Genomic DNA, 26968 nt, shown 5'->3' on the forward strand with positions numbered 1-26968 from the left:
CCCACCCCACTAGACTCTGAGCTCCATGAGAGCAAGGGATGATGGCTTACGTAAACCAGCACCAAACAGGACTATGTACAGACTAGAAAATTGGTAAACATTTGTTTCATCACAAAACAAAAAATAGAACATGGTAAGAGGAATATAGAAGTCAGAGAGATCACTTCCAGTTAGGGAGGAATCCAGGTCAGCTGCCTGAGGTTGGGGTCAATTTGAACTGGACCTTGAGTGTTACCAGGTAGGAGTGGTGGTGTCCTTAAATTTGGGCAAATTCTCCTGTTTTTGCAGAGAAAAGGGAATGAGTGGATCAGAGAGGCTGTAGGGTATAGGGGGAAGATTAATGGTTTTGGAATCAAAGGACTCAGGTTTGAATCCTGGATCTGTGATTTATTTCCTGTATTATCTTGGATTTCTTTTTTTTTTTTTTTGGTCTATTAGTTGTTTCTAACTCTTTGCGATGCTGTTTAGGGTTTTCTTAGCAAAGATACTAGAGTGGTTTGCCATTTCCTTCTCCAGCTCCTTTTATGGATGAAGAAACTGAGGCAAACAAGGTTAAGTGACTTGCCCCAGGTCACACAGTTATTAAGTGTCTGAGGCCAGATTTGAACTCAGGCATTCCTAACTCTAGGCCCAGCACTCTATCCATTGTGTCACCTAGCTGCCTTTATAACCTTGGATACAGACTTCTTTCCCCTCTCTGGGTCTCACTTTACTCCTTTGTAAAATGACGTATTTGAGCTAGATGGTCTCTTAGACTCTTTCTAACTCTAAATCTTATTATCCTGTGACCTTTCCAGGTTCTGTGCAGTCTATAAGATCCCATAAAGGGATGAGGATCACCAAAGGATATGTGTTGTTGTTGTTTTAGCCTCTCTTTTGCATATATTTTCAATGAGTCAATAGTAACTCAGATTTAGCTACATGACATAGTGGACATAGTGCCTGGAATCAGGAAGACCTGAGTTCAGTCTAGCCTCAGACACTTACTAGCCATATGATCCTAGGCAAGTCACTTAACCTCTGTTGGCCTTAATCCACTGCAGAAGGAAATGGCAAACCACTCCAGTGTCTTTGTCAAGAAAACCCCATGGACAGTATGGAGCACAGGGTCACAACAAGTCATACACGACTGAATGACTGAACAACAACAGTAGTAACCCAGACAAGGCAACCAAGAAAGCTAACCTGATCCTGGACTGCCTTAAGAGAACATAGTGCCAAATGGAGGATGTTGATATCCCCCTGTACTCTGCCCTAGTCAGATCACATCTGGAATATTGTGTTGAGTTCTGAGCACCATTATTTAGGAAGGACTTTGATGAACTAGAGTATGTCTAGAGGAGAGTGTATTATTATGTAATATTATTACTATGTATTACTATGTCATAGTAACCCAGGGGCAGCTAGATGACGCAGTGGATATAGTGCCAGGTCTGGAGTCAGGAAGACCTGAGTTCAAATCCAGCCTCAGACACTTACTAGCTATGTGACCAGAATGGGGAGGGCACTGGAGATCAGGATATATGAAGACTGGATCTAGGAATGTTTAGTCTGGAGAAGACACACCTTAGGGGGATATCAGATGCTTGCTAGCTGTATGACCTTGAGAGAGTCATTGAACATCTCTGGGCCTCAGTTTCCTCATCTATAAAATAAAAAGGTGATTCAATGACTTCTAATATCCCTTCCCACTCTAAATCTATGATCTTTGGTTCTTATGAAGGCCAGCTATGAGGAAGAAGGATGCCATTTATTCAGGTTGGCTTCTAGAAGTAATAGTAGGGGCAGAAGCAGGGGGTGGGGTAGGGAGAATCAAAAAAGATAAATTTTAACTTAATGTAAGGAAATAATTACAGGTGTTTGAAAGCATAATGGACTGACTTGGAAGGTCATGAATTTCCCAAAACCAGAGATCTTCAAGCAGCAGCTGGATCATGATTTGTGAAGGCTGTTGTAGAGAGATTCCTTGTGTGGGATGGGTTAGACTACATGCCCAGTGAGGTCCCTTCTGGCTTTGAAATTCTGGGATTTCACGTGACAAGCCTAGGGTAAGAATCTGAAAAGCCCTGGATTAGGAGGCAGAGGAACTGGATCTGGGCCTGGCCTCTAATGCTCACTCTGTTACCTTGGGCAGATCAGTCTGTCTCTGGTCCTCAGATTCCTTATTTGCAAAATGATAGGACTGTTCGTACTACTTACCTCAACAGGTTGTAGTGAAGAAAACACTTTAAACTTTAAAATACTATGTAAATGTGGCCTGCTGTCATTACCCAGGCTTCCTCAAGTGGTGGGCCCCTTGGGAGCTATCCCAAGCTCAAGCCAGGCTTTGGGAGGTTCAGCATCCACTTAAAATTGTGGCTCATGAGCCTCCCTCCCTGTGCTTCCTTGCCAGACCAACCAGAGGACACACAAAAATTAATTCAATTGTATAGCAGAATAAATGACAAGGGAAAAATACCCCCATACCCGCAGGGGTACATTCTGCCCCAGATTTCCATACCATTGGATTGGGAGAGAAAACACATACGGGTAATGTGTGTGGCTAGGAAATACGTAGGGGAAAACACGTATATGGGGAAATGTAGTCAGGTAAACTCATGTTCGTAAAGAAGCTTTTTAGCTGGGACTCTTCTCCACTTTGGACACTGATGCTTGCTTGATACTACAAACTTGTAGGTTTCTTATCCTTGTGATGTTAACAGAAGACCAGAGAAGGAGAGGAGGAAGAAGGACCTGTGTGAGGTCAGCCAGACTCCTCCCCCTTCTACGCCTTCCTTGGAAAGGTAGGGAGAGGTTCTAGGAAGGACAGTGGCTGGGAACTTGTTCCAAGTAAGAGAAGATCCAGCCAGATCTAAACTGGAGTGGTTGTCAAGTTGGACTTGGCCAAATCACTTGTCTCTCTGGACAGCAGGCTTCCCATATGCAAAATGAAAGGGTTTTACTACACCAAGAGTTCTTAACTTGGGGTCCATGGATACCTGTGTGGTCAGTGGATAGGTTTCAAGGGGTCCATGAGCTTAGATAGGAAAAAAGTTACATCTTTGTTTTTGCTAACCTTTACTTGAAATTTAGCAGTATCTTCATTTATTTAAAGGGACCACAGGGATCCCCTGAGAAAGGGTCCATTGGCTTAACTAGACTATGAAAGGGGTGCATGACACAAAAAAATGCTAAGTATCCCTGCACTAGACAATCTGTAGGCCCTTTCTAATTCTTAGGTTCATAGCATTTAGCACTGGAAAGAGTGTTACATATTATGGTACAGTAGACAGAGCTCCAAACATGGAGTCAGAAAGACCTGAGTTCCAATCTGTCTTGTGACACTAGTTGCCTGAGCAAGGCAGTTAGCCCATTTAACTCAGTTTTCTCATCTGTAAAGTGGAGATTATAATAGCACCTACATCCCAGGACTGTTGTAAGGTCAAATGAGACAATAATTGTAAAACCCTTAGCACAGTGCCTGGCACAGAGCAGGTGCTATACAAAGTTAGCTATTATTATTATATCATATTGTTCAAACCCCTCATTTTATAGGTAAGAAAACTAAGGCCCAGAGAGACAAAGTCATTGCCAGGATAGGAAGTAGCACAGAGAGGATTTGAACTCAACTCCTCTAACTCCAATCCAGTGCCTTATCCACTAGGTTTGAGGACTGCTTGCAGCAGGCTTGAGGCAGGAGGAGTCTGGGTAACTTGGTCGGTTTCCTGAAGCTTTGTTGACCCAAGCCATGACTATGCATGGTATTGCTAAGCCATGGAGCTGATATCAGCTGCAACAAGGGCAGGAAACCACTGTGGGAATGAAAAGGATACTCTGGAGTTCCTGCCCCCGTCTTTCTCTCCTTCCCCTCCTGTCTAGTCAGAAAGGAGACTTCAGGGAGGGAAGCCAGACTCCTCCCCCTCCTAAGCCTTCCTTGGGAAGGTAGGCAGAGGTGCTAGGAAGGACAGTGGCTAGGAACTTGTTCCAAGTAGAAGTGTGTCTCTTAGAAAAAGACTTCCCATGGGGCAGCTAGGTGGAGCAGTGGATAGAGCACTAGCCCTGGATTCAGGAGGACCTGAGTGCAAATGTGACCACAGACACATAACACTTATGAGCTGTGTGGCCCTGGGCAAGTCACTTAATCCCATTGCCTAGCCAAAAAAAAAAAAAAAAAGACTTCCCAGGTCAAGTCTCTCCTCCCCCAGTCTAAGGTCAAGAACTAGGAGACTTTAGGCTACCAGGCAGTCCCTAGAGATTCTAGGCTTAAATGGTCCTTTTCTTGTTCAGGCTGTGAGTTCCTTTTTGGGAGATTCCAGACCTGCTCTTCAATCCTCCCCAGAGCATCCTTGAGCCTGAGTTTGCTCTTTCTCCCTCCCCTCTAGACCATGAGGTTCAAGAGGGCTGAGCCTGGATCATTTCCTCTTATCTCCACTGCCTGTGAAGTTCCAAAGGCTACATAAGTCATTGAGTGTGTTCTTCCTGTCTCTCCCATATTATAGATTATATAATGTGAGCACTAAAAGGGAACGTAAAACATACTCTTTCAGGAAGATATGGTGGTACGTACCTGTAATCCCTGCAAGGAGGGAGACTGAGACTGGCAGATCTCCTGAGCTTAGGAGTTCTAAGCTGCAGTGGGCTAAGCCAGTGGTCTGCACTAAGCATATGAGAGGTGGGGCCCAGCTCAGAAACCAGTCAAATGGGATTGGAAAAAGAAGGAAGGAAGAAAGGAAGAAAGAAGAAAAGAAAGAAAGAAAGAAAGAAAGAAAGAAAGAAAAAGAAAGAAAGAAAAAAGAAAGAAAGAAAAAGAAAGAAAGAAAGAAAGAAAAAAATAAAGGAAGAAAGAAAAAAGAAAGAAAAGAAAAAGAAACAAGGGAGTGAGGGAAGAAAGAAAGGAAGGAAGAAAAATGATTCTCAGACTTGAAAGAAATTTTCTCATCTAATCCAGAAGTTCTTAATCCATGGTCATGAACTTGTTTGTTTCTAAAAAAAATTTTTTTTGACAAATGTATTTCAATTGGTTTTCTTTGTAAAATCTTGTGTATTTTATTTTGTGCATTTAAAAATGATATTTTGAGAAGGGGTACAAAGGCTTTACCAGACTGCCAAAGAGGTCCATGACACAAAATAGATTAAGAACCCCAGCTCTAATTCAATATCCTCATTTTACAAATGGAGAAACTGAGACCAAAAGAGGCGAAGTGATTTGTCCAATGTCATATGGCTAGGGAAATAGAGACCCAAATTGGATACCAGCTGGGGTTTGGATTCCCAAGGCTTTGAGTCCCCAGGGATGGAATATGGATGGACCCATCTCTCACCTTATTGGGGTTCTAGTCACTGTACCAGGGTTGTAATGCCTCATTTTTTGGGCTGCCCAAGCCCCGGGAACAAAGAGAAAGAATGTATTTTCCCTTGCCTCTGGCTTCCTTGTCCCCAAATATCTAAGCAGGGGCTGGTCCACATTCACGTTAAATATAGACATAACTGGTATACAACTCTGATCTTCCCTCCTTCCCTTTTTCCTTCCCTCATGCCCAACTTAGATAAGCCACCCCTTTGTGCTGGGCTGCCTTATACAAGAAACTTTCGTGGTAGTCTACTTGTAGACTGATCGCTGATCTCCCTCCTGAGCCTGGGACCACCCTTCTCTGCCTCCTCCCGGTAAGCTTGGGACCTTGTCCACTGCCCCTTACCCACTCCAGCCCATCACCCATAGCACCCTCCCAGTCCAGCCTGGGACCTGAAAGCACCCTTCATCCCAGGCTGAAGCCTTCTATAGAACCTTAAAACTCAGTGTCACTTTGAGAGAAATGATTCTGCCCATCTCCCCTGAAATTCGTGGCAGGGGGAGATAAGGAGAGGAGGTACCAAGACCTCTTCCTAAGAAGACCTACAAATTGTCTGTGTCTTCCCCAATCCTTTTCTTCCTGAAATTCTGTCCTTGTCTTGCGTCTTCATGAAGCATTGGCCTGTTGGGGGATGGGCAGGAGGTATCCTCGCGTCTGAGGGGCAGAAGACCCACTTGTGCGTCCTCCCTCCCAGGGGAGGCTGTTTGTTGGGTGTGTAGATTGGAGAAGATGACTTCAGGAATGGAGAAGCCAGATTGGGGAGGGGTAGGCTTTCTCTCTCTTCCTCTGGGTTCCTGTGTGAACCACACAGGGTGTGAAGGGGTGACGAGGAAGCATTATAGCACAACAACAACAAAAAGAATGCTTTTTTTGGAGCCAGGAGGCCTGCCTGCCAGTCCTGACTCTTCCTTCCAATAACTTGCTGTATAACTTTACAGGTCCCTCCTCCTCTCTCAGCCTGAGTTCCTTCAACTGTTCTTACAGGAGACGGTTCTCAGTGTTTTTTAACCATCTTCGTTGCCCCTTCTCTGTATGCTCCCTGTTTGTCAATAACCTTCCTAAAATGTGGCATCTGAGAAATTTGATAACAAATATTTATTAAGCAAGGCATTGTTCTAAGTGATGGGGATAGGAAGAAGAAAACCAAATGTCTCTTCCTTTAAGGGGCTTACAATCTACTTCTCTGGAGGTAGTACTCTTTAGGAAAAAAATCCTCAGGGTAAGAGTGTCTGGGGATCGGATCCCTAAATGTTAGTATCCTATGACACCCAAATAACTGAGAAGAGGCTGAGTTACTAACCATGGCTGGGTTAATTGGGAAGGAATGAATGGGTGTCTCCTGGGCTGCCTAATGACCAGGGCTCGCTGGCCTCTTCTATTTGTTCCCAGACTCCTTTGAGGCTCCTAGAACACTTCTGTCAAGCATGGGGGATCAGAAGCAGGAGAAGAGGAGTTCCCCTGGCAAGGACTCTCTGACCCAGAACTGTGGGCAGAAGATTGATGAGTCTTCCAACTTGAGTCCCAGAAAGGAAAAGAACGACCATCTGGGGCTGGGAAACTTCAAGAGGGCGTTCTCATGGAAGAGTAAGCCAGATGTGGAACCTGGGGACCACGTGGTGGAGAAGAGGTCGGACCGCAGGAGTTCACGTTCCCTCCTCAACTCCTTCCAAAAGGCAGAGGAGAAAGAGGCAGACAGGTCTCAGAAGCCATCCAGTGGTCCTCAGATGAGACCGCAGGTGTCCTCTGAAACAGAGACTCTGAAGGAGGAGGAGTCCGAAGCAGGTGAGGCAAGCAATTAGGCCTGACCTGGCCAAGGCTTTCCCCACCCCCTATTTAATAGTACTTTGGGTTTTTTTCAATTATGTGTAAAGATATCTTTCAACATTCACTTCTATAAGATCTTGAGTTCCAAATTTTTTTCTCCCTCCCCAAGATGGCATGCAATCTGATATAGGTTATACATGTACAATTATATTAAACATTTTCACATTAGTCATGTTATGAAAGAAGAATCAGAACAAAAGGGAAAAAATATGAGAAAGAAAAAAAAGAGAGAAAATAGTCTGCTTCAATCTGTATTCAGATTGGTCTTTTCTCTGGATGTGGACAGCATTTTCCATCATGAGTCTTTTGGAAGTGTCTTAGATTATTGTATTACTGAGAAGAGCTAAGTCTATCAAAGTCGATCATCTCACAATGTTGCTGTTACTATGTACGATGTTCTCCTGGTTCTGCTCACTTCACTCAGCATCAGTTCATATAAGTCTTTCCAAGTTTTTCCAAACTCTCTGGCCAAGGCTTTTAGAGCTGACAAGTTACAATCATGACGTATTATGCATTTGCATAGCATTTTATAATTTATAAAGCACTTCAAAAATAAATATGCTTCATATACTACACAGTGCTTTAGCATCTATAAAACTTTACATACAGATTACAAGTTATTTTGTGATTTATGAAGTTTTTTAACAAAGTATTTCTAGTTTATTAAATACTTTATAGTTTTGAAGATGCTTTGCCACTTATAAAGGGTTTTATAGTTTGCCAAGCAATTCATTGTTTGTAAGCACTTTGTAGCTTACAGAACTTATATCAGTTACCCTGCTTTCTACCATTTAGTAGTTTCACAGCTTTATAAAGCACTTTACTGTTTACAGTTTGAGATGTGTCACAATTTACAGATCATTTTCCATTTTAAAAGGTATCATTTATTTTTTATTCTTAAATGTCTACAATGGGATTTGGAATTTATAAATCACTTCACTATTTATAAAGCATTTCACAGGCTTTAGAATGCTTTCTGTTCCATCATCTCATTGGACTCTCTTAACATCCTCCCCTTAGTGAGGGCACATCATTGCCCTTGAAATTCTCTCCTTTAAGTGCTTTTGGAGTGGGAAAAACACCTTAGTTCTGATTAGTTTAACTGAGACAATATAGGAATAGGAACAGGACCTCTGATTTCACTGATCTAGAGAATTCTTGGGTTGGGAAATTCCTTCTACCAATACAGGTTAGCATCTTTTCTGTTTGTCTTAGAGACTACATTGCCTTGAGAACTTAGAGGTTACATGACCTGCCCAGGGTCAGGATTTTTCAGAGCTATCCATTAGAAAGCAAAGAATAGGGAAAGAAAAAGATTACTAAGCCTTAGATTCCATTGGTATCAGTTGCTAAGGTTTTCCTTAGGAGAGTTCCTAGCATTGGTGATTTTCTGAACAAATCACATCATTCCGGGACAGCCTGAGGCCATTACAATGTGCTTGGGGCAGGGATAATGGCCCTTGACCCACAGTTGGATTGGTTCCCATTCCTTCAACTTAAAATTATTCAATACAAATGCTATTCTCAGGACTGAGGATAGAAAGATAGGTAGAACATAGTCCCTTCTCTTCAGGAGCTTATAATCTAATAGAAGAGGATAGGGCATTTGTACAAATCAGTACCCTACAAAAGAGAGTAAGATGAAGCTAGAGGAGAAATTCAAAGAGTTCTAAGACAATTTGGTGAGGGGCAGATAATTTTCAACCGGGTTCAACTGAGGCAAAGATGATTTTTTTTTCATAAAGAGCATACTAAACAAAGAAAAGCAAAGAGAATGCAAAATCTTAGCTAATAGGAAGGCATCATGGAGAATATAGACCCTGAAATTTGAGGGAAGAAAAGGATTTCAATAGATGGTCATGAGGAGGGGAAAGTGCATTGCAGACATAGGATATGGCTTCCATGTGTGTTTGGCAAAATAAGAGTGTGGAAGAGCTGGTCATCCAGTTCTGCAAGAAAGGAGAGAGCCTGAGAAAGAGAAAAGTGAAATAAAACTCGAAATGTAGGTCAGAGCAAGATTTTGGAAGGTCTTGAATGTCAAGCGAACTAGTTTTTATTTTATTCTAGAGGGAAAAGGGAGCTACTAAAGTTATCTGAGCAGGACAGTGGCATAGTCAAAACTGTGTATCGGGAAAATAATTTTAGTAGCCGTTTGAAGGATGGATTGGAGAAAGGAAACCTAAAAGTAGAGCGACCAGTGAGGAGGCTATTATGACAGTTTAGATAAGAGATGATGAGGGATAGAACTAGAGATGGTAGCAAAGTGAGTGGAGAAGGGGTTGAATTCAAGAAATGGAAACTCCCCTTTTGACATAACCGTGCCCAGGTCCAGTCAATCCTGAGATGACGTGGAAGAGGGCCAGTGTCTCACTGATTGGCCTTCCCAACCCCACTGGTGTCATGGACAGGTAGGTATCAGCTCTCTAAGAAGCTGGATATTTCCAGCAAAGAAGATTCTAAATATGGCGGTGAGGGGTGGAGACCAGTTACAGAGAAGGGGCAGGGCAGTGTGAGATAAGGCAGGAAGAGGTTTTTAGAATAGATACAGCCTGTCACAAGAAGGAACCAGTCCAGAGGACCACCATAACTTGCTTTACAGGATTGTTATGAGAAAAGGGCTTTGTAAACTTCAACAGTCGTGATGTATAAAAAGTTCAAGAGATATAATTTCTGGGTAATAAATCATTTTGTTAATAATGCTAACATATTATTAATAAAAGGATGGTCATTTGGCCGGCTCTTTTAGACCAAAGACCCCTCATGGAACCTATTCAATGCTTATATGTCCTTGGAAGAGTGGGTGTTCCTGAGGGTAGAAATCAACTTTGATTGGTTAACAATCAATGAAGGAATATTATAATGAGAGGTGGACCTATTCTAATGAGGGTCTGGGGCACATGACTTTGATCACTCAGTTTTGGTCAAAGAGGATTATTTGTATCCATATCACCCTTCTGACAAAACGGATAATCCACATTTTCCCAGACCTGTCTGAGTAAAACACAAGATAAGATAGTCTAGGTGGGGTAAAATTTTGGCAGAGGTCAGTAATGTCCTTGAAAGTCTGGACTTCGAACAAGGAAATAGGATAGGGAAAAAGCCTGGATCTCCCCCATAATTGGTTATCAAGAATCATTTCTCTCAGTGCTGGATAAATATGAGCTTTTCTTTCATTGTACGAAGTTTGATTTGAGGACTAGCTACGGACAGATGGTGGAGAGTCAGCATGATTTTGGACTACCTGTGCAACTGATGGAGAGACAGTCAGGTGACACAGCAGATAGAGCACTAGGCCTAGAGTCAGGAAGACCCAAATTCAAATCCTTCCTAGATGTGTGACTTTGGGCAAGTCACTTGTCTGCCTCAGTTTCTTCAACTGTGAAATGGGGATAATAATAGTGCTTACCTCCCAAGATTGTTATGAGGATCAAATGAGATACTGTAAAGCACTTAAAATAGTCTTGGAAAATAGTAGGAGCTTAATAAATGCTTATTACCTTCTTTCCTGTTTTGTGGAGCAAAGGGTAGACTAAATTAGAAAGACCTGGGTTAAAATCCCACTTGAGATACTTATTAGCTGTAGGACGGTAGACCAGGTCTCAGAAGCCATCCAGTGGTTCTCAGATGAGATATCAGGTGTCCTCTGAAACAGAGCCTCTGGAGGAGGAGGAGTCTGAAGCAGTTGAGGCCAGCAATCAGGTCTGACCCGGCCAAGGCTTTTAGTGCTAATAAGTCACAACCATGACACATTATATATTCACATAGAATTTTACAGTTTATAAAGCACTTCAAAAATAAATATGCTCTACACTATAAAGTGCTTTACCATTTATAAAACTCTTTACATCCAGTTTGCAGGGTATTTTATGATTTAATCTCTGTTCCCTCATCTGTAAAATAAGAGCGTTTGAGTCAACAGCCCCTAAGGTCCCTTCTGGTTCTCTGTGACCCTGTGAACTCTGTGACAGGCCGATGTCCCCAGAGTCACCCGGTGGTATTTTTTATTAATTATAGTTGGAGGGAAATAATCTTTCGAGTAGTTTCAAGCTCAAAAGCCTATGATCCTATAACTTGGAGACCCCAAATCCTGCTCCCTGGTTGTTGAGTTGCAATGGGGTTCTTCTCCCTTTCTCTTCAGATTCCTTCAACAAGACACTGCCAGCAAGAGCAGGGGACCCCCAGCAAGAGAAACAAAGAACCCCCAGCAAGCTTTGCTCTCCAACCCAGAGCCAGAGGGGTGGTGAAGATTCCACAAACTCTTGCCCTGGAAAGGAGGATGACAGCGTTCTCGGGCTGGCCAACTTCAAGAGGGCTTTTTTAAGGATGAGCAAGAGGGAAGGTAGCCCTGGGGGCCCGGCAGCAGAGGACAGCAGCTTTCGTCGAAAGAGCTCACGCTTCCTTAGGCCTTTCAGGAAAAATGAGGAGGACGTGACCAACCGAGTTCCAAGGTCCTCTGAAGAAGAACCCCTGGAGATCAAAATGGAGGTGGAGGAAGGTAAGGGGAACCGCAACCGGTGATCAGAACAGCAGTCCCTCCCATGTCGTCCTGATGGCTCACCCCTTCTGGAGGGATTTATTTGTGCTTTTACAGTTTACCAAGTGTTTTCATTTCCCCTGTCTCACGGCCACCACCTTAACGTAGGCGCCATTGCCTCTCCCTTAGACTATTCTCAAAGACCCCTAACTGGTCTCCCTGCCTCCAAGTTCTTCCCCTCTCCAATCCATCTTCCTAATGTTTAAGTTTCATGAGGCAGGAAATGTCTCTAAAACCTTCAGAGGATCCCCATAGTTTATAGGATCAACTAAATTCCTTGGCCTGGCCTTCAAGGCTCACCACAATTGGGCTCCAGCCTTGTTTCTGTCTCTTCCCCTGTGCTAGCATCATGCCTGCACAGAGTAGGCACACGGTAAATGTGTACTAAATAATAAAAATAATAATAGCTTCGATTTAATTCACATGTATTAAGAGTTTACTATGTGCCAGGCACTCTGCTAAGTACTGGGAATACAGACAAGAAAAAGAAAGATAGCTTTTGCCCTCAAAGAGCTTACAATCTAATGAATTAACTTTTATACGACACCTTGAGGTTTACAAAGCACTTCTCAATTGAACTGAACTTCATAGCTTAAAATATACTTTACTACTGACAAAACACTTTTCAATTTACCAAGGGCTAGGCCTACAGTTTATAATATGCTTTCTGACCTATTACTTCCCTTGGTTTTATTTGGGGTGCTAGGTGGCTCCATGGTGCATAGAGTACCAGGCCTGGAGTCAGGAAGACTCGTCTTTGTGAGTTCAAATCCAGCCTCAGACACTTACTAGCTGTGAGACCCTGGGCAAGTCACTTAACCCTGTTTGCCTCAGTTTCCTCATCTGTAAAATGAGCTATAGAAGGAAATGACAAACCACTCCAGGATCTTTGCCAAGAAAACTTCAAATGAGGTTATGAAGAGTCAGACACGACTGAAAAAATGACTTTGGTTTTGCTTCCTACAAAACAGGTACTCAACAAAGCTTTTTTCAAATTGCTTTGTTCCTCGTAACAAATTCACGAGATAGGGCAGGGATTATTATCCCCATTTTACAGAAGAGGAAACTGAGGCCCTCAAAGGGAAAGTCACCTTGGCAGGAAGTCAACTGTCAAAGCTGGTCTATTGGCTTCGGGGCCAGGGCTGTGTCTCCTGCCCCCAAGTACTTACCATTATTCTCTTTGGGCAGAAAAGCCAGTGTCTGATCTCATTGCTGAACGGCAGCTGCTGAAAGCCTTTTCCCAGCTATACCAGCTGGAGGCCAGCCTTGTGGAGGACCAGCACTCGGGGCGGTTCAAGGACAACGTGACAGCCTACGCTCGCCAAGCCATGGACATCTGTGTTCACTACGACGTGATGGCGGCCGAGATCAGGAACATCGTGGGTGAGACTCTGAGCCGGCCCAGGGTGGACTCAGAAGCTCTGCTGTGCATGGCACAGCTGATCGAGAAGGAGGAGGAGGTTCACCCGGGGGGCCTGCCTGACAGCGACTTCCTGAGAGCTCCTCGGAAGTGGAGGCCCCTGTGGGAGGAGGCGGTGAAGAAGAGTGCCTTGGATGAGGTGGGGAAGGTGGGCCAGGGCATGAGTGAACCTCGCCTGGCCAGCCTCCTCGCCCACCTGGGCAGGGTGGTCAAGCAGGACCTCGTGAAGATCCGGCGGGAGGTGCAGCCCTGCTACCCGGAGGACTTCCCTGTGTGGAGGACCTACGTGGATGCCTTCCATGGAGCTGTGTCTGCCCGGCTTCAGGAGCTCTTGCAGGAGGCTCAAGGCTTTGAGCAGCTTTATGTGATAATGGACTGGGTAGCCAACGTCTACTGCGGGTGAGTCACTCTGGGCTCCGCACTTGCAGGATGAGGTGGAGGGAAGAATCATGGAGCATGTGGCTGGAAGGGACAAAGGATCACAGGTCTGCCTCAGAGGCTGTTGAGGCCAACCGCCTCATTTTATAGGGAAGGAAGTTAAGTGACTAGCCCAAGGTCATATAGATAGCAAGCATCTGAGGTGGGATATGAAGCCAAGCCCTCTGATGCCAGAGCCAGTGTTCTTTCCACTGTACCATTGCTTCCTATGTCCTAAGGGAGCCAAGGCAAGGCGAGTCAATCAACAAACATTTATTAAGAACCTACTATGTGCCAGGCACTACATTAAATGCTAAGGGTAGAAAGAAAGACAAAAATACAGTCTCTGCTCTCAAGGAACTCACAGTGTAACGGGAGAGACATTCAAACAACTATGTTTAGACAAGCTGTAGACAGGATAAATTGGAGATATCCAATTGATGTAAGGTTTATATGTGTAGATTACCAATCAGATCTTGGCTCAGCCCCCATCCTAGCAGGAAAATTGATCCCTTTTGTTATTTCAGAGGCTGGCTGTAGATTTCATTTGATTCACCCAAGAATATTTTATGTAGAACTTTAATCAGAATGTTAGAAATGAATGAAGTAAATAACATTCACTAACTCAGCATCATCAACCCTAGCAGCCCATATGATCCTCTGTAGACTAGCCAATAACACCCTCCTCCTTGTCACCTTGGGGCAGCTAGATGGTGCTGTGGATAGAGTGCTGGGCCTGGAGTCAGGAAGACTCATCTTTATGAGCTCAAATCCAGCCTCAGGTGCTTACTAGCTGGATAACTGTGGGAAATCACTTAACCCTGTTTGCCTCAGTTCCTCATCCGTAAAATGAGCTGGAGAAGGAAATGACAAACCACTCCAGTATCTCTGCCAAGAAAGCCCCAAATGGTGTGACAAAAAGATGAACATGACTAAAATGACTGAACAACAACAAAACCTTGCCACCGTATTGTGAGGCAGGTTGAAAAGCCCCAGAGTCTCAGTTCCCCATCCCAGTCACTCTCTGGGGGAATTGGTGAGATGTTCTTCATGGCATTTTTCCACTCTTGATGAAACCTGGGTCAGTACTCAGTCTGTGACAGTAATTCTGAAAGTCAAGTGTTTCTGCTGGTCACCTGACACAGTCTGGGCTCGAGTAAGCAGAGTACTTAACTGTGCTGTGCATTCATTGGGCAGGCCCAGTTTCTGATTCTTGGTTTCCAGGGTTTTTCTGGAGTACTCATTTAATGCAATGTAAATGTAGAGGAGGAGATTTTTTTTCCCCCTCGGGCATAACAGAGAGAGTCTCCCAAAAGGGGAAAGAAGCAGGGAGGAAGGAAGCAATTGAAGCATTTATATATTATCTACTATGTGTCAGCTATCTTAAGGTTGTCGTGTTTTTTAAACAAATGCTCAGATTCTCAGAATCTGAGACTCACAACAACCCCGGGAATAGGAGCTATTATTATCCCCATGTTACAGTTGAGGAAACTGAGCCAAACAGGGGTTAAGTGAGTTGTACAGGGTCACACAGCTTGTAATCAATTAATAAACCTTTATTAAGTGCCTACTATGTATCAGGCCCTGTGCTAAGCACTGGGCATACAAAAAGAGGCAAAAGACAGTCCTTGTCCTCAAGGAGCTTACAATCTAATGGTAAGTGTCGGAGGCCAGATTTAAACTCAAGACTTCCTGATTTAAGGGTCAGTTCTCTATCTACAGAACCACCAGCTGGCTCCTAAATGGTCAGAGAGAAAGAACACATAGGATTTCTTTCTTTTTTTTCTTTTTTTTTTTTTGGCTAGGCAATGGGGTTAAATGACTTGCCCATGGTCACACAGCTAGTGAGTGTTATGTGTCTGAGGTCGGATTTGAGTTCAGGTCCTCCTGACTCTAGGGCTGGTGCTCTATACTCTATGCCACCTAGCTGCCCCATAGGATTTCTTAAAAGGGTACCATTCCCCTCAGCTCCCTCTGTCATGGCCAGTTCACTGAAGAATCAGTTCCAGGTCTTAGAGTACTGCCCCTCTGCTTGTGTTTCTCCACTCTAATTCTGCTTCACTTGCTGCCATGGTTTCTGGTTAACCTCTCTGTTCTTGGCATGCTTCCCATTTCTTGTCTGAGTCACCTGTGTCTACCATTCACTGCTTGTTGCCTTGAGGTGGCTTAAGCCCCAAAGGACTCATGGATTCTCTATTAAAATCTTGGCAAAAGAAAGACATTTAAGTGAAAATTTCCAGCTTATCTGAGCTCCCTTTAAAATTGCCATAAGGTGGCCCTGGAATCAGGAGGACCTGTGTTCAAAACTGGCCTCAGACACTTACTAACTGGGGGGCCTTGGGGCAAGTCACTTAATCCTGATTGCCCCTGCCCAAAATACAATCACTGTAAGAACAAGAAGAAATTTAGCCACAAGAAACAAAATATGATCAAGAATACAAACCCGTCTATCCTTCCCATATGAGGATGCAACCAGGTTGCACTTGGAGGTGTGGTCTCCATAACAGTCCCAAGTGTCCTCAGAGGTCAGAAAGAATATTTAGGGGCTCAGGACAGTTCAGTAAGTCAGTTCTTCCTCTGCTCTGCCAAAGCCCTCAAATTGTATTGACCTTTCCTAGATGCTGAGTGAACTGATCATTTGTTCTGACTTGGGCAAGCTCATATTGCCAAGGATGTGGCAAGTGGGTTGTGTTAGGAAGTACCCTTGGCTGAGTCAGGATATCTGGATTCTAGTCCAAACTCTGCTACTAGCTTCCAGTGTGACCTTGGACAAGTCCTTTCCTGTTGCCAGTCTCTGTTTTCTCCTATTTAAAATGAGGAGGTGGCAGTAGATGATATCAGAAGTCCTCTCTTGCTCAAAATCTTGTGAGTAGAGAATACCATGATTAAAAGGAATGTCTCGGGCAGAGTTAGTTTCCATCATGACCAAGATGATGTATGAGGGGAAAGGAGTGTGAGAAGGGAAGGATTAACACAGCCAGGCACCAAGAAGGGGCTCCTCAGTCACCAGTTAATCCCACCATCCCTTTACTTGTCCTGGGCCTTGCCTTTTCCTATTTGGTCAATCAGACAATCAACATTTATTAAACATTCACTATATCCCAGGCACTGTGCTAAGCACTAAGGATACAAAGAAAGCCAAAGATGGTCCCTGCTCTGAAGGAAGTTCACAGTCAAATGGGAGAGACCACTATGTGGTGTTGTTGTTCAGTCATTTTTCAATCTTGTCTGACTCTTCATGACCCCATTTGGGGTTTTCTCGGCAAAAATACTGCCATTTCCTTCGCCAGCTCATTTTACAGATGAGGAAACTGAGGCAAACAGGATGAAGGGTCATCCAGGGTCACACAGCTAATAAGTGTCTGAGGCCAGTACTACATACAACTACAATGTACAAACAAGATAGATACAAGATAAATTAGAGATGTTTTTAGAGGGAAAGTTCTAGGATTAGGACAGATCAGGAAAGGTTTCTTTTAAAATGTGATATTTTAGCTGGGACTTGAAGCCAGGGAAGCCAGATAAGTCAGGTAGAGAGATGAGGAGGGAGAAATTCCAAGCATAAGAGACAGCCAATGAAAATGCATGCAGTCTGGAGATGGAGTATCTTGTTTGAGGAAAAGCAAGGAAGCCCATATCACTGGATTGCTAAGCATATAAGGGTGAGTAAGGTGAATGAAGACTGGAATGGTAGGAGGGATCCAGGTTGTCAAGGGCTTTGAATGCCAAACAAACAATTTTATATTTGATCCTGGAGGTGATAGGGAGCCACTGGGTTCATTAAATAGGGGGTGACATGATTGGACCTGAGCTTTAGGAAGCTTAATTTGATAGCTAAGCAGAGAATGGACTGGAGGGGGGAGAGAATAAAGGCAAGGAGACCAACAGCAGGCTATTACAATAATCCAGATATGAGATGATGACACCAGGGTGGTGGCAATGTCAGAGGAGAGAATGGGGCATATATAAGAGATCTTACGAAGGTAAAATTGACAGGACTTAGCAGTAGATTGGTAGTGGGGTAGGGGGTAAGAGAGAGTGAGGAGTTGAGGATGACCCCAACATTATGAGCCTGGGGGACTTGGGAGGATAATAATAATAGTGAAATTTATAAGGAGGGGAAGGTTTCAGGGGGAAGGTGAGTGGAGTTTAAGACATCCAGTCCGAGATGTCCGACAGAAAGCTGGAGATGCTAGTCTGGAGGTTAGGGAAGAGTTTAGGGCTAGATAAGTAGATCAGAGAATCATCAGCATAGAGATGATGATTGAATCCATGAGAGGTTACAAGATCACTAAGCAAAATAGCATGATGGGAGAAGAGAAGAAGGCCCAAGCCAGAGTTCCAGGGGACACCCTCCATTAGCGACTGTGACCCGAATGAAGATCCAGCAAAGGAGGCTGAGAAGAAATAATCAGATGGGTAGGAGGAAAGCCAAGATAGAGTAGAGACATGGAAATCTAGAGAGAAGAGAGTATCGAAGAAAATAATAGCTAATGGCTAACATTAATATAGCACTTACTATTGTACCAGGCACTGTGCTAAGTGCTTTAAAATTTTTATCTCCTTTGATCTTCATAACAACCCTGGAAGGCAGCTGCTATTATTACCTCCACTTTACAAATAAGGACACTGAGGCAAATGGAGATTAAGTGACTTGCCCAAAGTCACACAGCTAGTAAGGGCCACGTTTGAACTCTGGTCACCCTGACTCCAGGCTCAGTGCTCTATCCACTGCACCACCTAAGAGGGTAATTGACAGTGTAGAAGCTATAGAGGTTAAGAAAGATGAGGACTGAATAAAGGCCATTAGATTTGGCAATTAAGAGATTGTTGGTAACTTTGAAGAGAGCAGCTTCAGTTTAATGATCAGAAGCCAGACTGTAGAATTAATGAAAGAGAGGAAAGGAAGTAAACACTGGGATTACATACGGCCCACTCAAGGAATATAGCCACCAAAGGGAGGAGAGATGGGCTGATAGCTATCAGGCATGGGCAGATCCAGGGAGAATATTTTGAAGATGGGGGATACATGGCCATGTTGGTAGGCAAAAGGAAAGTAGCCAGTAGACAGGGAGAGATTGAAGCTACATGAGAGAGTGGGGCTGATAGGATGAACAATGTCCGGGAGAAGATATGATTAAGTGGGATCACCTGAGTATGTGAAGGTAAGGAGAAGGGTCACCTCTTCATGTGAGACAAGAGTTAAGGAGGAGATAGTGATAGAAGGAGGAGGGGAGAAGAGGGTGCCCTTGACAAATGGCTTCAATTTCTTTCAGTGAAGTACAAGGCAAGGTTCTTGAGTGAGAATGTGGGTGGAGAAGGATCTGGTCCCCCTTGAGGAAGGATGAAAATGTTTGGAAAAGCCACTGTGTGGAGTGGGATAGTGAGTCAATTAGGGAGATATAAAAAGTTGCTTCGATGCAGTGAGGGCCCAGTTGAAGTTATGTAACATAAACTTGTAAGGGACCCAGTCAGTATGGTTTCATGATTTTCTTATTTCGTTAAGTAGCATGTAAGAGCAAAGGCAGTAGTGATGGGAGTAATCCAATGCTAAGGCTTGAGAGGGCAAAACCTTCAATAGGATAAGGGGGTAAGGAATTCAAGGGAAGAGAAAAGTGTAGAGTTGAACTGGCACACCAACGGGTCAAGACGGGGAAGGGAAGAGAGTATAAACAACACAGGGGTGATGGTCTGGAAAAGAACTGAGGGATGGAGGGATTTGAGCAAGGTCATGGTGAGGATGAACAGGATTTGGAATTTGGGGTCGCAAGGAAGAGGGAAAAGTGGAATGACAACAGATTGAGATCAGATAAGGGAATTTCAGAGCTCATGAACATGGAAGTGGTGCATTTGTGGGTGATGGCAAGAGCAAGGTTATGACCACTCTGTGTGTCCTCCTAGCAAGGACTTCCTGGGCTCCTTGGATCTGGAGTTAGATGTGACTACAATGCCAAAGCTGCTGGCACCTGAGGTATGGGAGAAACTAGAAAGTGACTACACCAAGTTCCTGGAGGTAAGACCCATGGCTGGTGGGGGGAAGGGAGGGTAGACATGGACAGCCAGCTCCTATGTAGAGAGAACTGGGTGATGGGGGGGTCATCAGGGCTTTGCCAAGGGTGATTAGATTTAGAGAGTACTGACAGCACTTACTTCCATTAGGTAGAAATAAATGAGCTTAACTTTTAGATAGCAAGAAAATAATTAGTGAGAACAGGAAGCTCCCAAATGGTACCACTCTTTAGCACAGGCCTGCGGACCGCGTGCAGCCCGCCAAAGGATTTCTGGCAGTTGTCACATGACCCACGGCAACCAACCATCATCAGTCTTATATCCTTGTGATTAGTCAAAAAGATTTATTTCTGTGTGAATTTTGATATGGAGCTCCTTAATCAGATTTGAGGATGCTGCCATTTCAAAGATGTTAGCCCAAACTTAAGCTGTGTGGTGTAGTTGAAAGAGTGGTGAACCTGGAGTTAGAACATAGCAGCTCAAATCCCAACTTCTCCTCCCAATGTTTGCTTCACCATGGCAAGTCTCTGGGCCTCAGTTTATTTTGCTTTTTTGGGGGGTGGGGTGGGGCATTGGGGTTAAGTGACTTGCTCAGGGTCACACAGCTAGTAAGTGTCTGAGGTCAGATTTGAACTCAGGTCCTCCAGACTCCAGGGCTGGTGCACTATCCACTGTGCCCCCTAGCTGCCCTTAGCCTCAGTTCCCTTGTCTGCAAAATGTGGGGTTGGACTAGATGACCTTAAAATTCCCTTCTAGATCTAAAAGCTATCATCCTATGAAGAAGTTTAGATGGGATTTGATGAAGAATTTCTTGACAGTAAATAATCAAAGGAATGGGTTATATTGAGGTTAATTATACCAGCAGGAATCTTCTTCACTAGGTTCCTTTTTCTTCTAATTAACTTTCAGCTATGTTTTTTTAAAAAAAATTATAATCGTTTCCCAATATGGCACCATGCTGCATTGAATATTCTGTTTTAATAAACAAAAATTTGAGTAAAACTTAACCACCAGAATGGTGACTGTATATGCAATATATGCAACATTCCACAGCCATAGTCCTTCTGTCTTTCTAATGACAGAAGGGCCAAGACGGATTTGGAATCAGAAGGCCCAAGTTCAAATCCCAGTTCTTCTGCTTAGTACCTTAGGCAAGTCATGCAACTTCTCTGGGCCTCAGTTTCCTCATCTAAAAAATGAAGAGGTTGGATGCAATATCTCCTCTAATTCTAAATCTGTGTTCTGTGATTCTGTAACTCTCCCTACCCCAGGAACTATCTATATCCCAGAGAAGATCCTCCCTTGTTTGCCCTGGTCCTCCTCCATCCACAAATGGTAGCCACCCCAACTGCATCCGTGGTATGTTGTGTTCTTGAGGTCTGAAGTTTTTCCAGTTGAATTTGCCTTAGAGCTTACCTCAGGAATGCTTTGTGGTACTTGCCCTGTCTCCAAAATTGGTAGCTATGGTTCTGCTGTGAGGGCTTCCATGTCAACAATCCAACCCTGGACTTTAGAGCTGATTGATCAGCGTCAGCTTCCCAGGCCCTCAACTCCTTTATTGTGATTCAACCAATCAGTAAGCATTTATGAAGTGCCTACTATGTACCAGCCACTATGCTGGACACAGAGAATACAAATGAAAAGAACCAAACAATACCTACTCACTAAGAGCTTACATCCTAATTGGGAAGACATGCATGTATATTTATTGTTCAGTGGTTTATCAGTCATGTCTGACTCTTTGTGATTCAAAGATACTGGAGTGGTTTGCCATTTCCTTCTCCAGCTCATTTTTACAGGTGAGGAAACTGAGGCAAACAGGGTTAAGTGACTTGCCCAGGGTCTCACAGCTAGTAAGTGTCTGAGGCTAGATTTGAATTCACAAAGATGAGTCTTCCTGACTCTAAGCCCGGCACTCTATCCACTGAGCCACCTAGCTGCCCAGTATGTATATAATTACATGCAAAATAAATATAAAGGGAATAAAGACAAATAAATACAAAGTAATTAAATACAACGTAGTCTGATAGGGAGAGCACTAGCAGCTGGGTGTTCATGCAGAAGTGCTTAAGCTATAGCTTGAAAGAAGAGAGGGATTCTATGAGGCAGAGGTGTCATTACAGATATGGGGAGATGGCCAGGGGCAAGGACATAGAGATGGCAAATGGGATATTTGTGTAAGGAATGGAGAGAAGGCCAATTTGGCTAGATCACAGAAGAAGTAATAGTTGAAGGGGCTAGAAAAGTGGGTGGGGGCCAGATTGTGAAAGGCTTTGACAGTTAAACATGAGAGTTTGTATTCCACCCCAGAGGCAATAGGAAGTCACTGGAGTTGATTGAGTAAGGGAGTGACATGACCAGATCTGCACACAAGAAAAAGCACTTTGCCTGACATATACAAGATGAACTGGAGTGGTGAAATGAGACAGGGAGAATGAAGAGAAGGCTAGTGCATTAATCTAAGTGAGAGCGGAGGACGATCTGAACTAAAATGATTGCTATGTGAGTAGAGAGAAGGGATTGGATGTGGGAGATATGAAGGTAGAAACAGCAAGATGTGACAATTGATTGGAGAGGTAGAGTGAGAGAGAATGAAAAGTCAAGGATAATGCCAACGTTAAAAATCTGGGAGACTGAAGAATAGTGATGCCTTTGAAAGAAACAGTGAAATTTGGAAGAGGAGAGGGTTCAAGGGGAAAGAGAGTTCAGTTTTGGACATGTCGCATTTGAGATGTCTGCAGGACATCTTATTTGATGTGTCCAATGGGAAATTGGTGGTTCAGTACTGAAGCTCAGGAGAGGATAGGGCTGGATATATGATTAGTGAGTCATCAGCCTACAGATGATGGTTAAATTCATGGGAACTCGTGAGTTTGTCAAGATGGATATTATAGACAGAGAAAAGGGCCTACCACAAACTCTTGGGGAATATCCACAGTTAGGGGTTATGGGATGGGCAATGAACCAGCAAAGGAGGTGGAGGAGAGATCATATGGGCAGGAGGAGAACCAGGAGAGAGTCGTGTCACAAAAACCCAGAGAAGAAGGAGTATCTAGGGGAGCTTTGCATCCATTCCCAGGGCTTTAAATGTTCACTAATTTCTAGGACAAGAGAAACTCATTGATAAGACAATAGAATGTGAGAGTTAGAAGGGACCTTAGGTGGTATGCTCACTTGCAGCTGGCTCTTTCTTATAAGAATCAGATCTATAACAGCTTTTCCTTTTGTTAGGTTCTCTACCTTCTGATGAATGGTACTGTCATTAAGGCTCATCAAGAAATTATTACACTCTGTTCTTGGCAGAGAATATCCTCTAGCAGATGTCCAGTTAGTATTAATTATCCCATTATTACTATATCAGGCCTCCAAGCCAGGCTTAGGATCTCATTTTGTTCAGGTGGTCTGTATTACACTCTGATGACACATTGCTTTTGTTTCTACCTCTGTCTTTACCCAAACACTCTTTACCATATGTCCCTGTTCAGCCTCTTCAAAATTTCCCCGTATTCATTTATCTTCTTTTTTTCCTTCTTCAGAAACCGATATATTTTGTTTGAAACCAGTTATTTCCTCAAAAATGACATGCTCTTCCCCACAGTATCTTCTCATTTTAAAAAAGAAGTCATGCAAAACTACCTAATAGAATGATTGTGACTAATGATATGACACATTACATTTATGCAGTTTGTCATCTGTTAATAGATAAGAACATGCATATTAACTTCAGTAATTTGGAATAACCATTTTCTGATGTATTTGACTTGGATTTTCTTGCTATTTAGTGCTATTTTCATTTAGACTATTGTAATAAGTGAAAGAATATTTTTATATATTCCTTTATTTTAGTCATTGACCCCTTTGCAGTATAAACCTCATAATGTGTCTACTATACCAAAGGAGATAAACAATTCAGCAACTTTTTCTGTGTAGTTTCAAATTGTTTTTCAGGTTGATTTGATCAACTTGTAGCTGCATCAGAAATGAATTAATGTGCCTACCTATCCATAACCCTGGCCACATTGGATTTTTCCATTTTTTCATATCCTGGTTAACTTGTTCAGCCAATTTGTTTTATTATTAGTGATTGTGAACAGTTTTTCACATAGTTGTTGATAGTTTACTTTTCTGCTTTTGAAGACCATTTGCTCATATTTTTTGACTAGTTGGCTCTTAATCAATGCTCTATAATTTTGACTGTCAAACTTTTATCAAACATGTTTGATGCAAATATTTTCCCCCATTTAATACCATTTCTCATTTTTGTTCATGCAAAACTTCTTTTCAATGGATAAAAACTTATTTTTTTCTTCTTCCCACTTCCCACACCAATTGAAAAAGAAAACAAAACAAAATTCTTGCATCAAATGTGCATAAATAAATAACACAAATTCCTATATTAGCTGTGTTAAAAATATACATCATTCTGTATTCTGAGTCCATCCCTCTCAAGACGTAGGTGGGCAACATTGGTGTTCTGGAATCATTGTTGGTTATTGTGTATTTCAGAGTTCTTAAGTTGTTAAGAGCAGTGGTGTTTAAGAGATGTTGTTGTCATTTCAATCATGTCTGACTCTTTGTGATCCCATCTGGTGTTTTCTTGGAAAAGATGCTTGAGTAGTTTGCCATTTCCTTCTCCAGCTCATTTTATAGATGAGGAAACAGGCAAATAGGGTTAAGTGGCTTGCCCAGGGTCACCAACTAGTAAGCGTCTGAAGCCAGATTTGAACTCATGAAGATGAGTCTTCCTGACTCTAGGCTCAGCGCTCTATCCACTCCACCTCCTAGTGGCCCAGAGGCTGGATAACCCCGGGATTTCTATATGATAAGAGTTTGGACTAGATGCCACAAAGGCATAGACAGGGTCTTAGGGCTCCTTTATCTTTGGAACCAAGCGAGGGAAGGTGCAAAGTGATGTGGGCACATATGAAACCTTGGGTCTGATGTGGGTGCATCTTGGCATTTGGGTCTGTTCTCTCTCTCAGGAGAATTGGTACTGTCCTAACCATTACCTGTAGCCAGGAAACATACTCATAAACCTGTCTTCACTCACAAAATTAGGCTTTATCCTTGGGGGAAACAGACAGAAATTCAAGGAAGGAAAAGTCTGTCTGTTCCAACTGATGGCAACACTGGGTCAAAGAATTTAGAGATGAAAGGCACTATGGGGGTGGAAAAGGGGGGAAATAGGAAAAAGAGACAGAGGAGAGAGAGAGAGATTTTGTGTGTGTGTGTGTGTGTGTGTGAGAGAGAGAGAGAGAGAGAGAGAGAGAGAGAGAGAGAGAGAGAGAGAGAGAGAGAGAGAGAAGTAAGAGTAGGGAGGGAGACAGAGGCAGAGATAGAAACAGAGACAGAGACAGGAGGGAGGGAGAGAAAGAGAAAGAAAAGAGAAAGAAGAGGGAGGGAGATAGAGTGACAGAAAGAGTACAGAGAAAGAGAGAGAGTGAAAGAACTTCTTTCCCCTTTTCTTTTCCTCTTTAGACCAAGATCAACAACTGCTTTGACAGCATTCTGAAGCTGGAACTGGACCGGTGGTCAGAAAGAGAGGGCCCTCCCCTGCTTCAGGGTCTCTACCACTCCCCAATCTCCATTGACATTCACATGGTGGGTAATAATAATAGAATTGATAAGTTTCTATTTCTGTAGCACTCTGAGATTTCCAAGGCATATTCCTTACAACAATACAGGGTGAGAGTGCGAATATTATTATGCCCATTTTACAGATGAAGAAACAGAGGCTCAGAAACATTAAGTGATTTGCCTAAAGTCACCCAAGTAAGTGAGGAATAATTTGGGAAGGGGGTAAAACCAGGGCAAGGGGTATCATTGAGAATGAGGAAGGTGATGATCCTTGATGTTCTCCCTGCTTAGAGTTCATCTGAAGTTATGTTCTGGAAACCAATTCTAGGAAAAACATCGACAACTTGGAGTGGGTCTGGAGGAAGGCAAACAAGATGGTATGAGTACTCAAGACCAAGCCATGTGACGATCAGTTAAAAAAAAAAAACCAATGATGGTTAGCCCTGAGAACACTTGAGATCACAGGAGAATTTACCTCTCAGTAATAATAGTTCACACTCATATGATATTTAAGGTTCACAAACAACAGTACTCACAATATCCCTATGAGTAAGAAGTGCAGGTCTTATCATCCCCATTTTACAGATGAGAAAACAGGCTCTGAAAACTGAAGTGTCTTACCCAGGGTCATACACTTGCACAGCTGGAACTTGAACCCATACCTCCTGACTCCGAGTCCATTGCTCTGTCTACTATCCTATACTGCTTCTTTAGAAATAGAATGGCTCTCAAAAATATTTTGAAGAGGGGTTTCAGAAGAAGGGACCACTGAGGCCATTTAATCTATCTCATATCTGAACAAGAATCACTTCTATGATAACCCCCCAAAAATAGTAGGTATTTTGCTTGAAGACCACCAGTGAAGGGGACTCCACTAGTTACGGAAGCCCTCTTGGCCAACTTTAGTTTGGCAAGAATTTCTTTCTTACCTCTAACCTAAATATGCCTGTCTACAGCTTCTCGTCGCTGTTTCTAGTCATCTCCTCTGGAGCCAAGCAGAGCAAGTCTCTTTCCCATGACAGCCCTCATTGCATTTTAAGACTTATTCTATTTGACCAGGAAACAGAAGTGAAGTTCTACAAGAAGGAAGATTTTAGCTCAATACAAGGAAGAACTTTCTTACAATTGTAGCTGTCCAACAATGCAAACAGGCTGCCTCAGGCGAGATGGTGCTACTTACCTGTCCGATAGGCTGTGGAGGGAGAATCCTTTACTGGCAAAGAAGGTTGGACTGGATACCTATGGCCTCGAGGCCACATGTGGTCTTATAGGTCGTCAAGTGAGTCCCTTTGATAGAAGGGCACAGGTTTCCCACCCTGGACTGAAATATTCTGGGGGACCCTTCCAACTCCCAAGATTATAAGATTCTGTGACCCTAACCTCTTTGTTCCTCCATTTCCTCATATGTAAAACGAGGCAATGATATCCGTGTTCTTATATAGTTGCACATGAAGTAAGTCCTTTTAAAACTGAAAATACTATAAAAATAAGAGCTATTATTTATTATATTCTAAGATTATAAGCAACTATCAGCCTCGAGGCCACAGGTTCCCCACTCCTGAGCTAGATGATGCAATGGCTAGAGTACTGGACCTGGAATCAGGAAGACCTGAGTTCAAAGTCAATTGATCTCTGGGAACCTCAGTTTTCTCACCTATAAAATGGGGATAATAATAGCACCTACCTACCAAATTGTTGTGAGGCTAAAATGAGATAATATATGTAAAGCACTTTGCAAATCTTGAAATGCTATATAAATGCTAGCTGTTATTATTATAGTTGCATGGGAACAGATAAGGTAGAGAAAATAGATCTGGCATTTCTACTGACTGGGAGGAAAAGGGAGCAAATGTTCCT

At 43.1% G+C, this 26968-nt stretch overlaps 1 protein-coding gene across 5 annotated transcripts in view; it reads left to right on the forward strand.

Annotated features, from left to right (window-relative positions):
• Positions 1 to 26968, forward strand: part of EXOC3L4 (exocyst complex component 3 like 4) — a 74516-nt gene that overhangs the window by 23825 nt on the left and 23723 nt on the right. For 3 of the 5 annotated variants that reach the window (XM_027848975.1, XM_027848974.1, XM_027848978.1), the window contains exons 2-7: positions 5526 to 5643; positions 6720 to 7112; positions 11293 to 11649; positions 12877 to 13507; positions 19427 to 19538; positions 25013 to 25135. In XM_027848975.1, coding sequence (XP_027704776.1) covers positions 6755 to 7112; positions 11293 to 11649; positions 12877 to 13507; positions 19427 to 19538; positions 25013 to 25135 — 1581 coding nt within the window. In that variant the 5' untranslated portion in view covers positions 5526 to 5643; positions 6720 to 6754. Of the gene's footprint in view, positions 1 to 5515; positions 5644 to 6719; positions 7113 to 11292; positions 11650 to 12876; positions 13508 to 19426; positions 19539 to 25012; positions 25136 to 26968 lie in introns of those variants that run through there. The other 2 variants (XM_027848976.1, XM_027848977.1) reach the window with 2 other exon arrangements.

The sequence above is a fragment of the Vombatus ursinus genome, unplaced genomic scaffold (genome assembly GCF_900497805.2).
Source record: "Vombatus ursinus unplaced genomic scaffold, bare-nosed wombat genome assembly UNPS02007284.1, whole genome shotgun sequence".
NCBI classification, from domain to species: Eukaryota; Metazoa; Chordata; class Mammalia; order Diprotodontia; family Vombatidae; genus Vombatus; species Vombatus ursinus.